Source organism: Gymnodraco acuticeps, unplaced genomic scaffold (assembly GCF_902827175.1).
Source record: "Gymnodraco acuticeps unplaced genomic scaffold, fGymAcu1.1, whole genome shotgun sequence".
Lineage (NCBI taxonomy): Eukaryota > Metazoa > Chordata > Actinopteri > Perciformes > Bathydraconidae > Gymnodraco > Gymnodraco acuticeps.
Window position 1 is genome coordinate 9,123,517 of NW_022992351.1, and position 17,947 is coordinate 9,141,463.

The 17,947-nt window shown below is 40.3% G+C and overlaps 1 protein-coding gene across 1 annotated transcript in view; it reads right to left on the reverse strand.

The window, feature by feature from the left end:
• Nucleotides 1–17,947, reverse strand: part of LOC117541769 (helicase ARIP4-like) — a 97,124-nt gene that overhangs the window by 27,025 nt on the left and 52,152 nt on the right. Inside the window, 3 exon segments of the mRNA XM_034208945.1 lie at nt 3,183–3,353; nt 3,588–3,721; nt 4,869–5,103. Coding sequence (XP_034064836.1) covers nt 3,183–3,353; nt 3,588–3,721; nt 4,869–5,103 — 540 coding nt within the window.

Consider the following 17,947-nt stretch of genomic DNA (forward strand, 5'->3'; position numbering starts at 1 on the left):
AATCGAGCCATTAACACTAAACACTACAGTCTCTGAAGACGCGAACATTATCCAAAACATTTTTTACAGTTCATCCTAACATTTCAGATGAACAACTGGCCCAGATATTCGCTATGTTTTTAGTTTTTTATTATAATTTGGGTCATTTTTCAATCCTCTATGTTTTTTTTTCTCCTGGAAATTCAAGCTGATGCAGCCTTTTAATTCCCAGACGCTCTACAACCCCTGGGCTCAGAAAGCATTTTGAAACAGCGTGTGTAATTTAATAAAAGCATGGCTGTCATGAGGCTATTAGGGCTGCTTTGCCTGATCTTTGGAGATGAGAGGATTCAGCCTGACACAGACAAACTAGCAGAACTGTAAATTGTGTTTTGCTTTGACTGCCTCAGTGTGTGATAGACATGCCCTCGAGCAAGTTATTGGACCCTAAATTGCACGAGTGGATTAGCTTTATGGCCTATGGCTGAACTCGGGTGGCTGACTTTTCCAAATGTTGTAAAAGGCATAAGAAGAAAAGCTCACAACACTCGGAATGTAATCATTTATATCAAGAATGTAGCTATAATCATAACAGTCCTTTCTATTTAACCAATGAAAGAAAACTGAAAAGCCATCACTTGAAAGCAATGTTACAGATTTCCATGACTGAAAGGGGCTTAAATCACTCTCTCCAAAACCATAGCTCGCTATATTAAATTCCTTTATTAACAACTTTGATCTGAAAATGGATCATAAATGTGCAAGGTTGCATTTTAAACAACCACCTGCTTGTGCTGCAGTGATAAGTTAAGAAGGGGTTTTTACAAGTGAAACATACATTACATGTCTTCATGTCATGTGAGCATCTGCTTCTTAACACTGATATGGTTTAACACCCATCAAGGTCTTTATCTGTAAATCATATGTGGGTTAAATCTCAAACTAAATAGATAGGTAACAGTAAACACAATATTCTACTAAATGCTGAGTTGAAAAACTGAGAAACTATTGTTAAACTCAATCTTAAAAAAGTTTAACATTGACATCTGAAACTCTTGACACGATGTACCGAGCTCACACTTGGCTCTTTAGCATTTGCCCTATTTAATATTTCAACCCAGTCTCACGGCATTTCGTGTTCACCAACACGATTTTTAATCTATTGATTCGTGTTCACCAACACGATTTTTAATCTATTGATTCGTGTTCACCAACACGATTTGCCCCTTTTTTTTCGTGTTGCACAGCACGATTTTAAAAGCAATGTATTTCTACTGCCTGCAGCACGTCTTTTTCTCCGGTCGGGTCGAGGAAGACCGGAAGCTGTGTGGTTCATAAAAACATGTTCTTACTCAATATCAAGCCACAGTTATTGCTTTTATTTGAAATCGTATAATTTCGGACTTTTGTTTGTCTGTGAGGAAAATAAATGGGGCTCAGAGCCTCAGGATACGGAAATCTGTATTTTTTAATATTTTTTTCCTTCTAATTCGATATTCTTTTCAAAATAACACACTGTTATTTACTCACCAATAACACACAATTATCCTTGCTTTTATTTATTGGTTTAATTCCATAATCTCGGGCTTTTTTGGCGTCCGTCAGGAACTGAATTTCAAAATAAAAATAACCGGAAACAGACGTAGGCATTTTGAGCGATTACCCAAGATCCTCAGCTATGGTTTTAAGCTCGCTTATTGGATATTTTAGCCGTAATGCATGCTGGGATTTGGTGTTTATATGATATCAAATATCTCTCCTGATTGTTGGCACTTGACAATCACCTTCCCTGAATTTTACTCTGGTGTAACTAAAGTCTGATTTAAGGGTTGTTTATATTTCACATAATTAATCAGAATCTGCAAAGTAACTCAAATAAATGCAGTGGAGTAAAGATACCAGGTTAACCTCTGAATTGTAGTGGAGTAGAATTACAAAGTAACAATGAGCTGCCATGTGGGTATTAATGCTGCACATTATGGACACAAGCGATTTTCACCCATTTATTAATTATATGTTTTACATTTGATAACACCAATGTGTTTAATACTGGCAACTTCTAATTGTGGGAAAAACGAAAACGTTCAATAGAGACGTCCCATAGAACATTTTGCGAAACACAATAGCCAGCATGTGTAGTTCTGGGGAGGCGTTCGATTCCAGTTTAGGATAGTCTGGCGTGGTTTCGTTCCATTTCACACAGCTGTTTGACGCTCTGCGTAACCTTACGGGTACTGTAGTCCTAAACGATAGCTGGGGATTATGGGTAGTGTAGTGTCTTCGGCCATCCTAAACTCAGAAATGTTGACAATCGCAATGATGCTCGAAATGTCCCTTATAGGCCTACGTCTGTTTCCGGTTATTTTTATTTTGAAATTCAGTTCCTGACGGACGCCAAAAAAGCCAGAGATTATGGAATTAAACCAATAAATAAAAGCAAGGATAATTGTGTGTTATTGGTGAGTAAATAACAGTGTGTTATTTTGAAAAGAATATCGAATTAGAAGGAAAAAAATATTTAAAAATACAGATTTCAGTATCCTGAGGCTCTGAGCCCCATTTATTTTCCTCACAGACGGCAACAAAAGTCCGAAATTATACGATTTCAAATAAAAGCAATAACTGTGGCTTGATATTGAGTAAGAACATGTTTTTATGAACCACACAGCTTCCGGTCTTCCTCGACCCGACCGGAGAAAAAGACGTGCTGCAGGCAGTAGAAATACATTGCTTTTAAAATCGTGCTGTGCAACACGAAAAAAAGGGGCAAATCGTGTTGGTGAACACGAATCAATAGATTAAAAATCGTGTTGGTGAACACGAAATGCCGTGAGACTGGGTTGAATATTTGCCTAGCTATGTGGACAGCTGAGAATATACTACTGAATGATGGGTAGTACTAAATAACCTTCTCAGCCCTGTGTCCCGATCCGCTTAATGACCCCCCCCCACAGCCATCCGACACACTAGCCCACTTACACACTCAAACCGCAGTCTGAAAGCCTGGTTAACATAAAAAGGGAAAATTATATTATTTTTTATCCTGACTATAAGTTCATCCTATAAGCTAATCCTGCTTTTAAAAAAGTACAGTTATACACATGGAATAGTTTGGAAATAGTTTCTGCATTTGAGTTTTTCAGTATTAGTTGCTGATCCGAGTTGCTCCAAGACGACTGTATGTATTTGTGTGTGTGTCCCACCTGTTTTATGTCTGCGCTCGGTGGCAGCAGAGGCTGATACGTTGGTCTTGCTGTCGTCTTCGCTGATGCCGGTGCTGCTTGAGTCCAGGCAGATCGCTTCAGGTCTGACAGACTTCACTTCCTTCAACACTGTTGATGCCGACGATGACGACACATGCTTTGTCACATCACCTGGAGAAATGGACAGTTATGACCCAGCAGTAGAGAAAGTAAAAAGAAAAGAAGATAAAAAATATGGAAGCAGTGATCAAGGGTTAGTTATAACATTATATGTGTATGGCTTAATGTATAGTCTACGCTGAAATGTTAAACAATGTTAAACCTGGTTAAACCCTGAATTATTTGGTTGACAGTTTGGGTGATATTATATTTTATGGAAGCCTTTTCTGGGGTACATGCTCTCACCAGTAGAGTATTCAGGCAGCAGTGGTACGGGGAAATCCTGTTTGCTCTGCTGCTCCAGGCGTCTCCTCCTCTCCAACTCATCCTGCTGGGCGCTTTTTGTAACTGCCTCTAACTGATGCTCCCTCAGTAACTTCCTGCATAGAAAAATAAAAATGTTTAGGCTATTTACAGTCTTTTAATAAACTTAGCCATGTCAGTGTCATTTGAACTACAGGAAGATATGGTGTTCATTGTATATGCATTCATTTGTGGATTCATCTTATCAAACAGTGTTTTTTGTGTGTGTTTTCAGATAAAAAGTTTAGCTAAAACCCACTGCATACTACCTGGCTAAGAGTTTTATTTTGTCACTATCTCCAGCAAATGTTCCTACATTTTGTATAACCCTGCATACTTTTATTTATTTAGAGTCCCCTCATTAAAAACGTACACAAACAAACATTAAAGCAAGGGTTTAAATATCTGGCATATGTTTCATGTTATCTGAAAAAATGCTGTTGCATAAAAAATCAGCAGCATACTTGAGGTTGAGCCCTATGGTGGTTACTGACAGCCGGAGGAATGGAGCTGCAGACCGAGCATACGCACGGATAAGCATTGACAGATTTCTGCTCTTTTTTCTTTCTTTTTTTAATCGGAGGACTAAGGCATAAAGACAGATGATAAATCCTATTATGCAGCCAACAATGAACATTATAAAAAATACAATAGGCTAATAGTGGAATAGGCTGAGTGAGTGTTTCTGCACCTCAGCAGAAACACACTTTTCATCTCAAGGTTGACTGCCTGGCAAGCATGAGTCATTTTCAAATATCTAGTTTAAAAAAAAATGACTTACAACCTTGTAGTTTGGTTGGATTTTTGTTTTATATAACATCTATAGTCTATTTTTAATGCTGTATTAAATACCCTTTTTTTTTAAACTCTTAAGAGACTCCCCATTTTGATTTCAGATTAAATATAACTTTGACCAACATACGGTTAATACTTTGCATTGACCGTTAATAGAATAAATAAAAGTGCTATCTATGTGGCCTTATATTTTACAAGCAAATCCCTTCAGATGATTCATTACTTAGAAACATGTGTTTAAATGTCATGGCAACAATTTCCAAGTATAGGGATCAGTTTCTTATTAAAGCTCCAGATGAAGGGTTCAACCTGCTTTATATAAGAGATGATGGTGGGTTAATTGCTGCGGTTTCTTGAGGCTCCCTACAGAATCAACGCGTCCACTTGATCTCTCGATGGTTCCTGCAGTAAGCATGTAGAGCTCAGTACCTGATGTTGCGCCTCATGTGTGCCGGTTTGGAGTTTCTCTTCTTGGTTCCTGTCAGGGCGGAGGGAGAGGAGGGGCTTCGGCTGGCCGGCCTGGAGCGGGGTCTGGACACAGTGGGAGGGTGGGCCGGTGTCTCCCCTGCAGGTGAGGTAGATGGGGGAGGGGTACACTGCCACGCGGCCGAGTCGCCTCCCTGAGCCTCATTCTCCAAGGTGAAGGGGGCTCTGTGGGACTGGTCTGTGGGAAACAAGAAGGAAGAGAATAAGTAATAGTTATTTTAAAGTTTAAGAGAAGTAGATTCTTCAGCGGGACATCATGTTTGTTATGAGTCAGATGTTTAACATCTACGATTTAGAATCTTTCAACTACCACATTTAAAGAACCTGGTGTCATTTCACAACAACGGGTCGATGACCCCAGAAGCATGGTACGGAACTGCTTTTCACTAATACAGCTCAATAACAAATGTGAAAACATAACAAATATTAAGAGGCGCCTCTCTTTAGGTCTTTAGTGTCTGTCTGTAACGGTTTTCACCTAAAAAACGATGTTCAATGTTCAGTTGTGCTCTAGTATTTCAAATTGGTTTCAAAATGGTCAAATGTGGTTCTACATAAAAATCCTTACAGGTATTCTTATATTTATGAGGACCTGTTTTTAAAGAGCTGCTGACGTACTTCTAATGATGCATGTCTACGATGTTTGAAATGGAAAGTTTCCATCAAACTGGTTCGACACATTTAAGCTGTGGTTGCCAGTCGGAGCCTTTGAGGATTTCAGTTTTCATTGACATTAAACTAAACTACATTTGCGAAACACCATGAAGAGGATTCTTCTCATCCTATGCCAGAGCATACTTCAGTAAAAAACAAAAACTGCACCAGGTGGCAGCTTTCATTTCTGCTTGTTTTCTTTCTCCCTCTTTTTCTAAACTTCTTCTTTATGTCAACTTCGCTGTTTCTTCTACTATGTGTATCAGAATTTCACCTTTCTTCTTGTCAGTCTCCTTCTCTCTGAGTTCTTCTGGCAGAGACACACTGAACCAGATCTGAGGCTTATGTAAGAGCTGGATCATAAATATGGACGGCTTATGAAACACAAGACAGGACACAACACACACATTCCATGGGACAAGTGTTTAAATAAGAATATCACACACACACACACACACACACACACACACACACACACACACACACACACACACACACACACACACACACACCACACACACACACACACACACACACACACACACACACACACACACACACACACACACACACACACACACACCACCACACACACACCTCCTCTCCCCGCCATGCCCTTGCAGGCTGCCAGCTTGTGTAACTAATACCGTTGACGTTAAACTCCTTTTTATCAGATGTCCGCCCCACACACACACACACACACACACACACACACACACACACACACACACACACACACACACACACACACACACACACACACACACCACACACACACACACACACACACACACACACACACACACACACACACACACACACACACACACACACACACACACACACACACACACACACACACACACACACACACACACACACACACACACACACACACACACACACACACACACACACACACACACACACACACACTTAACGCAGCATGGACGCTGGTGATGAACACACAACGAGTTGATAAACAACTTACATAAAACACCTCTTCAGTACATTGCGTGATAACAAGCTTCTCCATCTCGCCTTCTATGACACCAGCCTGTCTCAGTAGTTTGTTAATGTGTGTGTCGCAACATTTGCAATCTAATTAGTTATTGCCCATGAAGGAAAAAAAGAAGGTCTCTAGCTTAACCAATTCAATCTCAAGCATACTAGAATACATTAAAACCGCTTTGGCACATTTTTGGTTGCTAATGATTTAAAAACTGTTCATCAACATTAATTTGAGCAGTAAATTACACCCAGTGACAGACATGCACAATTAGAGGTCTTCACGGGTTTCACTCAGCAAGTAAACAAGTGCTGACCCCGGCCCGGAGTTGGGCTTGGTCCAAATTATAAATACACACAGACTGGACCTGTGAAGACCTCTCTGGAATATTATTAGCAATGCTAGTGTCACCTGATTGGATTCATTCCTGCAAATAAGATCTCAAATTAAAATCACTGCTAGCAAACATAAAAGAGTGGAAACAGAGCTCTTGAGTGAGTTTAAAGAGGTCTATTGTGATTGTTGGTGTTTTCCCATTTCTTTAGTGTATTATGTAGGTTTGTGTGCATGTAAATGGTCTGCAAAGGCTAAAATCACAAAGTTAACTTTTTTTCACTTCTCTAACATAATGACATCACTACGTTACACGTGCATTTCTATTTTCTAGCGCCCTGAATAGAAGCATAATAGGGCCCCTTTAACAGAAGGACAGATTGATATTCATAGTTTGTTTTTCTTGAGCAAGGTAACATTTATCCTTGGCTTATAGTTGCGGTTTTAAAAGCTTTAGTTGTGAAATGTGTTCCAAATAATGAGTTGTGAAAATCTAAAACAGACAATGCCTTCCTTTGCCAGCCACTGTTCTTCTTCCACTTATTTCAATAAATCAAACAGCAGGAAGCGTACATCAGATCATTTTCTGTTCACTACATGATTTTCTTTCCAGGAAAGAGCTGCCAAACGTGGTGTGTTTACAACAGAAAATGTAAAGCTTTAATAAAACTGGACACGAGTTAAATGGTTGCTATGTATCAGTTAGAGATAAGAGCAGGGAAACAAGACGTTTCTTTACATGGAAAAGTCCCAGAAGTGATTTATACATCCGTTTCACCCTCGACTCAACCTTACAGAACAGTTATATAACGATTCCTGAAATGGTGAAAAAATGGTGAACAGGAGGGGGCCAAGCACAGAGCCCTGGGGTACACCGTGGTGGACTGGGGCCGGGGGTGAGTTTGAGCCACTGATGGAGACAAACTGTTTCCTGTTGTGGAGGTAGGATGTCAACCAGGACAGCGCTGTGCCAGTGACACCTAGGAGGTCTGAGAGGCGGGTGAGGAGGATGTTGTGAGAGATGGTGTCAAACGCTGCAGAGAGGTCCAGGAGGATGAGGATGCTGAGGTGGCCAGAGTCAGCAGCAATGAGGAGATCGTTGGTGATCTTGATGAGGGCGGTCTCAGTGATGAAAGCGAGGTCATCATTCAAAAGAGAAAAAGAGATGCACTTCATAAGTAGGGGGGGTGGAGACACACACACACCTAAAAAAATGGTGGTGACGCATAGACGTAGATTCTGGGAAGTGAGACTGTTCCCTCTGCCCCGGGTCAAGAGGAGACAGTGAGATATTGGCAGGGACTTACGCAATATGTTACATAATATTATATTTTTGATTGTATTAGTTGTTAAACACACCTTGTGTCCACATTTAGTTTCACTGTACGGATTCAACGCATCATTTCAATAGGATTTAGTATAATTGATATGTAATTGTAAAATTATTTATAATAAATTCAGTTCTTTTTACCTAAAAAAAATATATACTTTGTCTTTTTTTAGTTGCAACTATTAGGATGACTTGTTTTTGGAGCATTGCGATCAGCTCAGCAAAATATGTTGGTGGTTCCTCAGTGCAGGAAAAAAACCCGAGGTGACAGGGCTTTCAGTGTTGCAGCTCCCAGATTGTGGAACAGCCTCCCATTAAATATCCAGACTGCTGAGTTAAATCTCAGCTAAAAACTCACTTCTTTGCACTGGCTTTTAATACTAGTTGAACATTACATTTTTACATTTGTATGTGTTTTTTTTATATATGTTTATAGTTATTGTGCTTTTTATCATGTATTTAATTATTGTTTTATTATTGTACTCCCATTGTGTTATTTAATATTGTAGTTATTGCCTGTACAGCACTTTGGTCAACTGAAGGTTGTTTTAAATGTGCTATATAAATAAATAAAGATTGAGATTGGTATGTGGCCTTTGTTAGAACCAATGTGAAACCGTTTTCATAATGAAAAGGGGGATTAATAGGAAAATGATACAGATCATATTGTAGTGCAAGAGAAGCGCCCGTTTCCTTTTTTTGTTTCCAGAGCAAATTGGACACAGGAAGTCCAACAATCAACAACCTCTTTTATGGTTTTACCAGGAACATGCATCTTGTTTCAGAAAAGAGAAGGACCTCTGGCTGGCTGGCTGTCTGAGAGGTGTGAAGAAGAGTGTCAACAGCAGGCTGATTGATTGATTGATCATGTTGTTTGGCTCGTGTTCCTGTGTCTACAGTGCGAACAAGTTAGTTGAGTTGTTGATATTAACAGTTGATAACTAAAAATATTCTGTATTGTATATTCAGTAAAGTCAATTCAATTGAAGAACACAACATCTTTGTGTACAATATCATGATGGCAAACTATGATTCTTAATCAAATGAAATGTATAATAACATTCATATTGTTTCAGCAGCACACACACAGTGTTGTCCAATTCTAGAAAAAGGAAGGAAAGGATATAATTAAATAGATGCGATTGGACGATGTCACACTGAGCTAGAGGACAGTATTGGATTTTTTTCTGTATTTCCTGCCATCATATGAAAAGCCTTTGATAATACAACAAATTGTAATGTGTACAGTTACAACAGAGTTCTCCAGCTTTTATTATTGAGGTTAGGTTTTTATATGCAAGTGAAGACACACTGGCGTCACTCTTATGTAACATTGTTTGTCACTGTGATTACAGGCTGGCATTCAGCCAAATCACTTGTTGTTGATCCACAGGATAACAAAATACTTCTAAAAGAACAGAGGAATCACGCTAGGAAACATGCAGGAAAACAGGAATTATAACCAGGGCTGCACATAACTGGTGCGCAGGTACGCATGCGCACCTCCGCCAAAAAAAGAGCACCGGGTCATTTGAAAAAAGGCGAATTTGCTCACCAAAATTGAGAGAGGGAGAGGGAGAGAGAGAAGGGAGAAGGGAGAAGAGAGAAGAGAAGAGAAGAGAGAGAAAGATATTTGCGAGTTGCATATGAACTCAGGGTCGGTCCGTAGCACTGGCGTAGGCGTTATAGATGTTCGCCTAGGGTGCCAGATCTGTGGAGGCGCTGCGCTGGCAGTTCTGGGAGGGAAAAAAACATTTTTGACCGTTGGGGCTCATCCTAATTTTCGGCCTTGATGTAACAATATTCATAATTAAGTAATTATAACACCCTTTTCACCCCGGTTACACGTTTCATTTGCCCTATACGATGGGCGCTGTAAGTGATTAAAATGGGGGATGTTGGCTTATCTGGCGCCCGCAGCTCACAGCCAAAATGCGAGGGAGAGAGGGAGGGTGCACCGGTACGCGCTGTTGTTATTAGAATCTGGTGCTAGCTGCTCTAACGGATATAAGAAGAAGATGTTTCTACAATAATGTGGAGGGAGAGTCCTCTCCAGTCAGACTGAGAGGCTGATAGGCTACTACAGCTCAGTGAGGTAAAGGACTCCGAGTGTTTAGATAGTTCACTTTAGTCTAAGTTCAAACGTTTTGATCACAATTTATGTAAACACATATTTCCAAGGCACTCCTTTATAATTATTGGGATAAACAGGTGTGAAATCATTCCAATGTATACTATAGGACAGTAACCAAAAATATCCTTTAAAACTGGAGATAAAAAAAATGCATAAATAAATGTTAAGGTAAAATAAGATATGAACAACACAAATAAAATAAGTTACATTCATTTGTTATTGGCTATGGTAGGTTATTGGTTATGTTCACATACTTATTTGATTACATCCACTTGTCTAAGATGACAACAGAGACTTTCGACCCAAACCCAGCTGTTGACTTGTGGATGCAAGCAGCTAATCGCAGACTCAACCAGAGAGGAAGAAGTAGGCCTACATCATCAGCTACCATGTCTGACAGAGAGGAAGACCGTGAGGAGAACAGTCAGGAGGGTAGTGATGACAGCTTGTAGGATTACTGGTCGTGCTAATGTTGTCTTGTGTTCTCCTCTGTATGTGTGTTCTGTGTTCACCTCTGCATGTGTGTTCTGTGTTCACCTCTGCATGTGTGTTCAGCGCGTGTGTCTGGCAAATAAAGTCAAGACCCCCTCAAAAGTTACGGTTTATTTCATTTTAAGGATGAGCACCAAGCAACATCTCCAGGTGCTCCTTTGAGAACCAGGGCAAAAAAGTTATGTGCACCCCTGATTATAACCTCAAAGTACTGACAATCGCTCTATCATGGGCGCGGGAAGGGGGGTGCTGAGGGCGCTGCAGCACCCCATAGCGGCGGGCAAGGGGTGCGGAGCTCCCCTGTCTGAATTAGTATTTGACGGTTATTGCTGCTCCCGCTGTGCATAATCTGTGTAATATGTAGCCAATAAATTCCACATTGTTGGCTACAATTCTGTAGCCCCGGACAATTCTACCTCAATAATATAATACATTAACCGTGCTTTACGTGAACCTCATCATGACACTAGAGAGGACGGCAGGGCTGTAATTTCCAGTGTTCAGTGAATGCAACAGAGGCAAGACACCAGACCAATCAGAAAGTTGCATGGAAATAAAAGTGTGCTTGTGTCATTCAAGCTCGGCTCTGTGTGTCTGTGTGTGTGTGTGTATGCGTGCGTGTGTGTGTGTGCGGAAATAGCGCATTTAGTGTGTGTGAAAGAGGGAGAGAGAGAGGGACCGGTGCCAGCAGCAGGGACCGTGTTGTTAGCATCTGGTTAGCTAGCTGCACTAACGGACATACGGAGCTGTTTGTTCCACAACAAGCTGGAGGAGAGCTCTCCTCTCAGACTGAGAGGCTCAGGTGAGCTAAAGGACTCTGAGTGTTTAGATAGTTAACTTTAGTCTAAGTTATCTCAGTGGGTCTCAAACGGTTTGGTCACAAATTATTCAAAAGATTATTTCCGCGGCACACCTTCATATGATCACTATAGTTATACAAAAAAACAAGAGAATAAAGGAAAAACAGTTATGAAATACTATATGGCAGTAAAACAAGAATACAGTTTGAAAGGGGAGTGATTTGTAAAATATCCATAAAGAAAAAGTAAATCTGTTTACAGTTCTGCTTCATCTGGGTGTTGAGAGATGTATCCATAGATCTCTTAATGTTGCTCTCAAAGTGCACCAGATTGATGCTTTTAACTTCAATATATAAAAAAAATTATCTTCCCGGGGGAGCATCCCCCCTAGAGGAGGTGAGGTCCGCTCCCCACTCGTAAAAATTACCCCTGCCTATATGCCGTGAGCTGATTATCGAGCCTTCATTGTAACAGTCGCGGGTGTAGGCCTACTGTGTGTTTGCGTGTGGGAAGTGCTTTTGTGCGTGCTCTATATTGCCCGTAATAGTGTTCACTGGAGTCCAGCACCTCAGCACCTCCACTCAAAATACCTTCCCGCGCCTCTGCGCTCTATGATCTTTTACTACGATAACAACGTGTCGTCATGATGGTGAAGGATCTGTGATTTGAACATAAACTTGATTTAAACACAGACACATGATGAGGGTGAGGACAGCTTATAGAACATATACAAATGCACACACAGGTTATATAACTAATGAATCATTCTATATTGAGGATCCAAGAAACTGAACACATTCACACACACACATTTTGGGTGCAGCGGAGATTATACTCAAGAGACACAAGAGCAGCGGACCTCAAATCCAAATAGCCCCTCAGATAAATGGCGAGTCCCACACATTACATAACGCTGTGATAATAAACAAACACAATGCAGTCAAGACGTGTTTTAAACTGCAGAGTTGAAGAAGACACTTCTTCCAAACATGAAAACTAGTTAAATGTGGAGAATTTGTAAATATTAATAAGAGGTATCCGCTTTCTTTGTGTTAGCAAACAGCCATATGTATGCATACAGAAGAACAGTGCATCATTTGAATAGTAGCATTAAATGTGTCCCATTAAGAGATGTTTGTCTAGAAATAGCTTGCTTGGTTTAAGGCTAGACACTATTTGCTTGTGGTTAATGCAAACTTAAATGATTCTTTGAAAACATACTTTTTTGTTTTACTTTAACTCGGATAACTGGAATCACTTTTTTATCACGTTTTTGTGGCTGCTATCTAAATAAAGCTTCAAACTCCAAATTCTATATTTTGTCTTTATCAAAGTTTCAACACATGTTTTTTAGTCCAGAGAAACTTCTTGCTGAACAGCCGAGTGACAATTACTGACTTCACCTCCAGTAACTACATGCTGCTTAATCTTCAGCTTCACAGGCTGCCCGCCTCATTAAGAATCACTACCACATGCACGAGTCCATAGAGGTGTTTTCTTAAGGTGAAGAATGGATTTAGAGAGCCGATTGTTGCTAGGCGATCAAGTCAAAATGAAATATTCAGCTGTTCGTGATGAGGAGGAGATGAAAAACAGGATAAGGGAGCAAAACAATAGTGATGAAGTGCAGGCAAAATGAGACGATACAAAGCAGCAAGAAGAGACAAAAGTGAGAAAGTGTCATGATGAGTCAGCGAGTGTCACAGAGCATATACGCACCCGCAGCACATTTTCTAAGCCATTAATTTCTTCTGTTGTGTGTCATAAACAGGGGCTGCAGTGGACAAACGTCTTCTGTGACCATGAGGTTATGTAACATCATAAGTATACAGTATGTTAAGTGATTATATAACCTGTCACAGAGTACTGCAACGGCACTGAGTCTGCTGGTGGTGGTCCTTCAAGTGTGTCAGGTTTTTAAAGAGCATTGATTGAAAAACAAGAACAAAGAAATCTAATTTCCCCCCTGTCTCCACATAATTCAAATGGCCCTATTATGCTTTTGGGGTTTTTTGGCTTTCCTATAGTGTGTTATTTAAGTTTTTGTTCAAGTAAATTGTCTGTGAAGGCTAATATTCCTCCTTTGTTTTATTTCCTTAACATAATGACATCACTATAGGCGCTTTAACACCGGTGTACTTTTCCCAGTATAGTTCCGATAGTTCTTGAAATGTTGCGTTCACACCAAAATAATCCGGAACTAGAACTTAGTTCATGCGAACCTTTTCAGCCCCTTTTTAGTCCCTGCTAGAGAGCAGAGGCACTTTCATGGGAGAAAAAGGTTCCCATTTCTGATTGGCTGGTACGGTAAAGTACTTGGTGTGAAAGCGCCTTATGTAACACTCGCACTTCTTTAGCACTCCGACACTTTGCACGTGATAGGTTAAGGGGTGTGACATTTCAAAGAGGTTGACCAATCAGGACAGAGCTGGCCAGCTAACCAAAAGGAGAGGTAGAAAAACAACACACTTTTTGAACATTAAAGCATGTAGGCGTGTCACAGTAAAGGCACAAATACAATTAGGAAACCTGAACATTACCATAATAGGGCGCCTTTAATGTATCTAAAAGCAGTAATATACCATGAAAAGTGTCTTTTCCTGTATGGTCTGATACATCTGTGACACTTTTAGGTGTGAGAAACCTTTTAACCCTCACTTGATGAATTCAGGCTGTTTTCTTGGCTGTTTAAAAATCTGTTAATAATACCAAGTGTTCACCCAACAGTGAAAAAAACAGCCTGAGAAATCCACTGAATAGGTTTTTTTGTGTGAGCTGTCTCTTAGTATTCAGAGAAGAAGAACAACTTCTCTGGAACAGATGGATAAACGTCTGCCCTCGAGCTGCAAACACAAGTAAAAGATTTGAATCTGATAAAGTCGCCCGCTAACATTTTGCCGAGCTGCTCCATTAATAATTACCGTACACAGACTGTGACAGAACAGACTGTGAGTTCCTCTCTGCGATATGCTTTCTAAGAAAACTAAATACCTTGACCAAACCCAAAGCCACTGAACTGAGGATCCACTGTTTTCAGGTGTGTGTGTGTGTGTATTCTCCAGTGTTAATGTCTACATTTCCCTGCCTCTTCACTGACTTATATGCTGAAGTCAACTAAAGAGACAGAAGTAGACAGTCTGTCTGTGTCTTGCCCTCCTGCCCTCTAATGGTCTACATCAGGGATGGGCAACTTTGATGGTGGTGGGGGCCACATCATTGATGTACTGGCCACCAGGGGGCCGCAGATTCACTTGGAACACACACACAAAAATTCCATGTGTTGTATGTAATTATTAACAAATATACTAAGTCTGACATCTTCATTGACATTTTACAATCAAAGGGAACATCCCCAAAAAATGGGAACATCCTCTAATAAGCTCACTAAACAAATATCAGTTCACAGAAATGTTATTTCATTTTTACAAGTGGCATGTTTGTATTGAACAGGTTATTAAACAGTGGAATAAAACTATTTTAAACTATTGGAAAGCACGGAAAATGTGTGTGTATTGAGATTAACCATTAGATGACATACACATGAAGTCATGAACACTAACCCAGACGTTAGTTGTCTAACTTGAACACTTGTAGCCCGTCTCTGCATTCCCCTTATTCCACAATAAGGGGAATGTCAACACAGACACCTGTCAGCCCGCACTCTGCTGCTCCTCAGCGCCGCTCCCCCTCCCTCCCGCTGAAATTATGAATGAAAGCGTAGTAATCATAGATAACACGGTAGGGTTTGTGACAGTTTGTTTTCATCTGATTTCAAATAAACAAAGTCTTGGTTTTAAGAATATTAAACTTGTTTCGCCAAATTCAGATGATAAATACAACCTTTTAGCTTGTAAAGGCATAATTACAAGAGGCAACTTAACGTCACAGCAGGCATAGCAAGAGCTGGTACTTCTTGTGAGGGTTTCCCCGGGAAACAAACACAATACACACAAATGCGTCACAGATTATTTTTGCGGTATTTGAAATCATCTACGCAGCTCGCGACGTAACTAGGAGTCTAGTGGACGGTATCAGTACTACAAGTAAACATTTTTTTATTAATTACGTTGTTTATAAATTAACACATCACTTCAGGGGACATTACATTGACTTACATGCATTTCCTGGAGACTTATCCTAACCTTAACCAACACATGCCTAACCCTAACCAAGTCTTCACCCTAAAAGTAATGATCCCCTCAAGTATAGTAATGCTAGGCCACACACACACACACACACACACACACACACACACACACACACACACACACACACACACACACACACACACACACACACACACACACACACACACACACACACACACACACACACACACACACACACACACACACACACACACCAACACACACACACACACACACACACACACACACACACACACACACACACACACACACACACTTATCCAACAGAGACCAGGGGATTCCAGGAAGTAGACAGGGAATGGAGGGATACCGAATTTATTGTAATCAATGGTTTCCGGAAGTAAAGGTTAATCAGTTTCATGGCCTCTCTATTAAGCCCCACATTTCTATTTATTCTGACGTAGTTATTCAACAGGCTTAGGGAAACTTCAATGGGAATTATGTAACGGCTGACTTTTGAAATGCCAGGGAGAGGGCGGGTAGCTTTGGTTACAAAACAAGCGTCTGGCTCTATGAAACCTGATGTACTTATATGATTCTGTTTTCTTCAAGGTTGTGTCTTCCTGGTCGAATGTACTTATTGTAAGTCGCTTTGGATAAAAGCGTCAGCTAAATGCAATGTAATGTAATGTCTGGGCAGATTGTTAGGTTTAAATGATGAGGTAATCATGGTTTATTGAACCTTTACGCCCCCTTTATATCATTAGTGTGGACCTTATACAGTCTACGGCGTGCACACACTGATATCTTTATTTGTAAAATCTCTTATCGACATCTAAACTATAGCAAGTCAAAGGGATTGGGACATTTTCGCTGCTCCATCTACGTTTTAAAAAAAAAAAGTGAATATTTGTCACTTTTAAAAAGTACAATTTGCAACTTAACCATCAAACTTCTTGTGTTAGTTAACGTTATTGGTTGGCATTTACCTGCAGCAGGTAAAAACAACTAATAAGGTATGTGGTGGACATTATATTTGGTTAAAAAAAGGTTTGAACTGAACAATTTTCTTATGTTTTTAAATCAGAACATTTGACAAAAATGTGCCTCTTCTATGGGATAGCAAAAAGAACATGTATTATACTAAAAGTACAATACATGTTCTTTTTGCTATCCCATAGAATTTTATTTTGTGATACAGCCTGCTCCAATCTTTATAAGTGAAATCAAATATGTCAGATTTGAACTTCAGATTTTCCCTTCTGATGCGCTCTCATTTTACACTTTTACTTCTTAACTTTTCTCATGTGTCTCTGATTCTACCTGCCAACACCTTCTTCTCCCACCTTCTCATCATCATCCTTAAGAACTGGACTGCATTTAATCTACTTTCATTTCTCCTACGCAACTCTTATCTCTATTCACTGGCCACTTCATCTTCTAACCTCAACCTGTCTTCTCCTCTCGCTACCTCTTTATTTTCTTTCCTTTCTCTTATCCAACCTTCCCCTCATCCAGGTACATGTCTGAGCTCATTGGGCAGCCATGTCCTCTGTGTTACATAACCTCCTCCCGAGGTTATGTAACGGGTTGTATCCGCTACAGTTCTCTATTGTATAGACAGTTCGTCCACACGAGGCCGACACAGAAATGCGGATAACGATAACGGGGGAGTGCATCTGACGAAGAGATAGGTTGTTGTGCTCCCTATCTCTGTTTCTTATCCTATATCCAATAGAACTGCTCGGGTCTTGATAGATTGAGTGGGGAAGTTCATGAGATCTTTTTAGAGGGTTATCAAGAATAACTTTTATCCAATGACCTTTTCCCTCTCCGTCTGTGTATTCTCTTGTTCCGATTAACCCAGCCAAATCTTTTTTCTTGTTTTGTATCTATATCTACGCCGGGATCCGGAGTCGAGGCTGATCCTCTTGCTGTAGTCCTGTGTCTTGGATCCTCTATCCTGAGTTCTGGATTAAGTTACATTACATTACATGTCACTTGTTAGACGCTTTTATCCAAAGCGACTTACATACTCAATACTGTGGGCAATCCCCACAGGAGCAATTTGGGGTGAAGTGTCTTGCCCAGGGACACAACGACATGCTGACTGCAGTGGGGTTTGAATCTGTGACCTCCTGATCCGAATACCAACTCACAA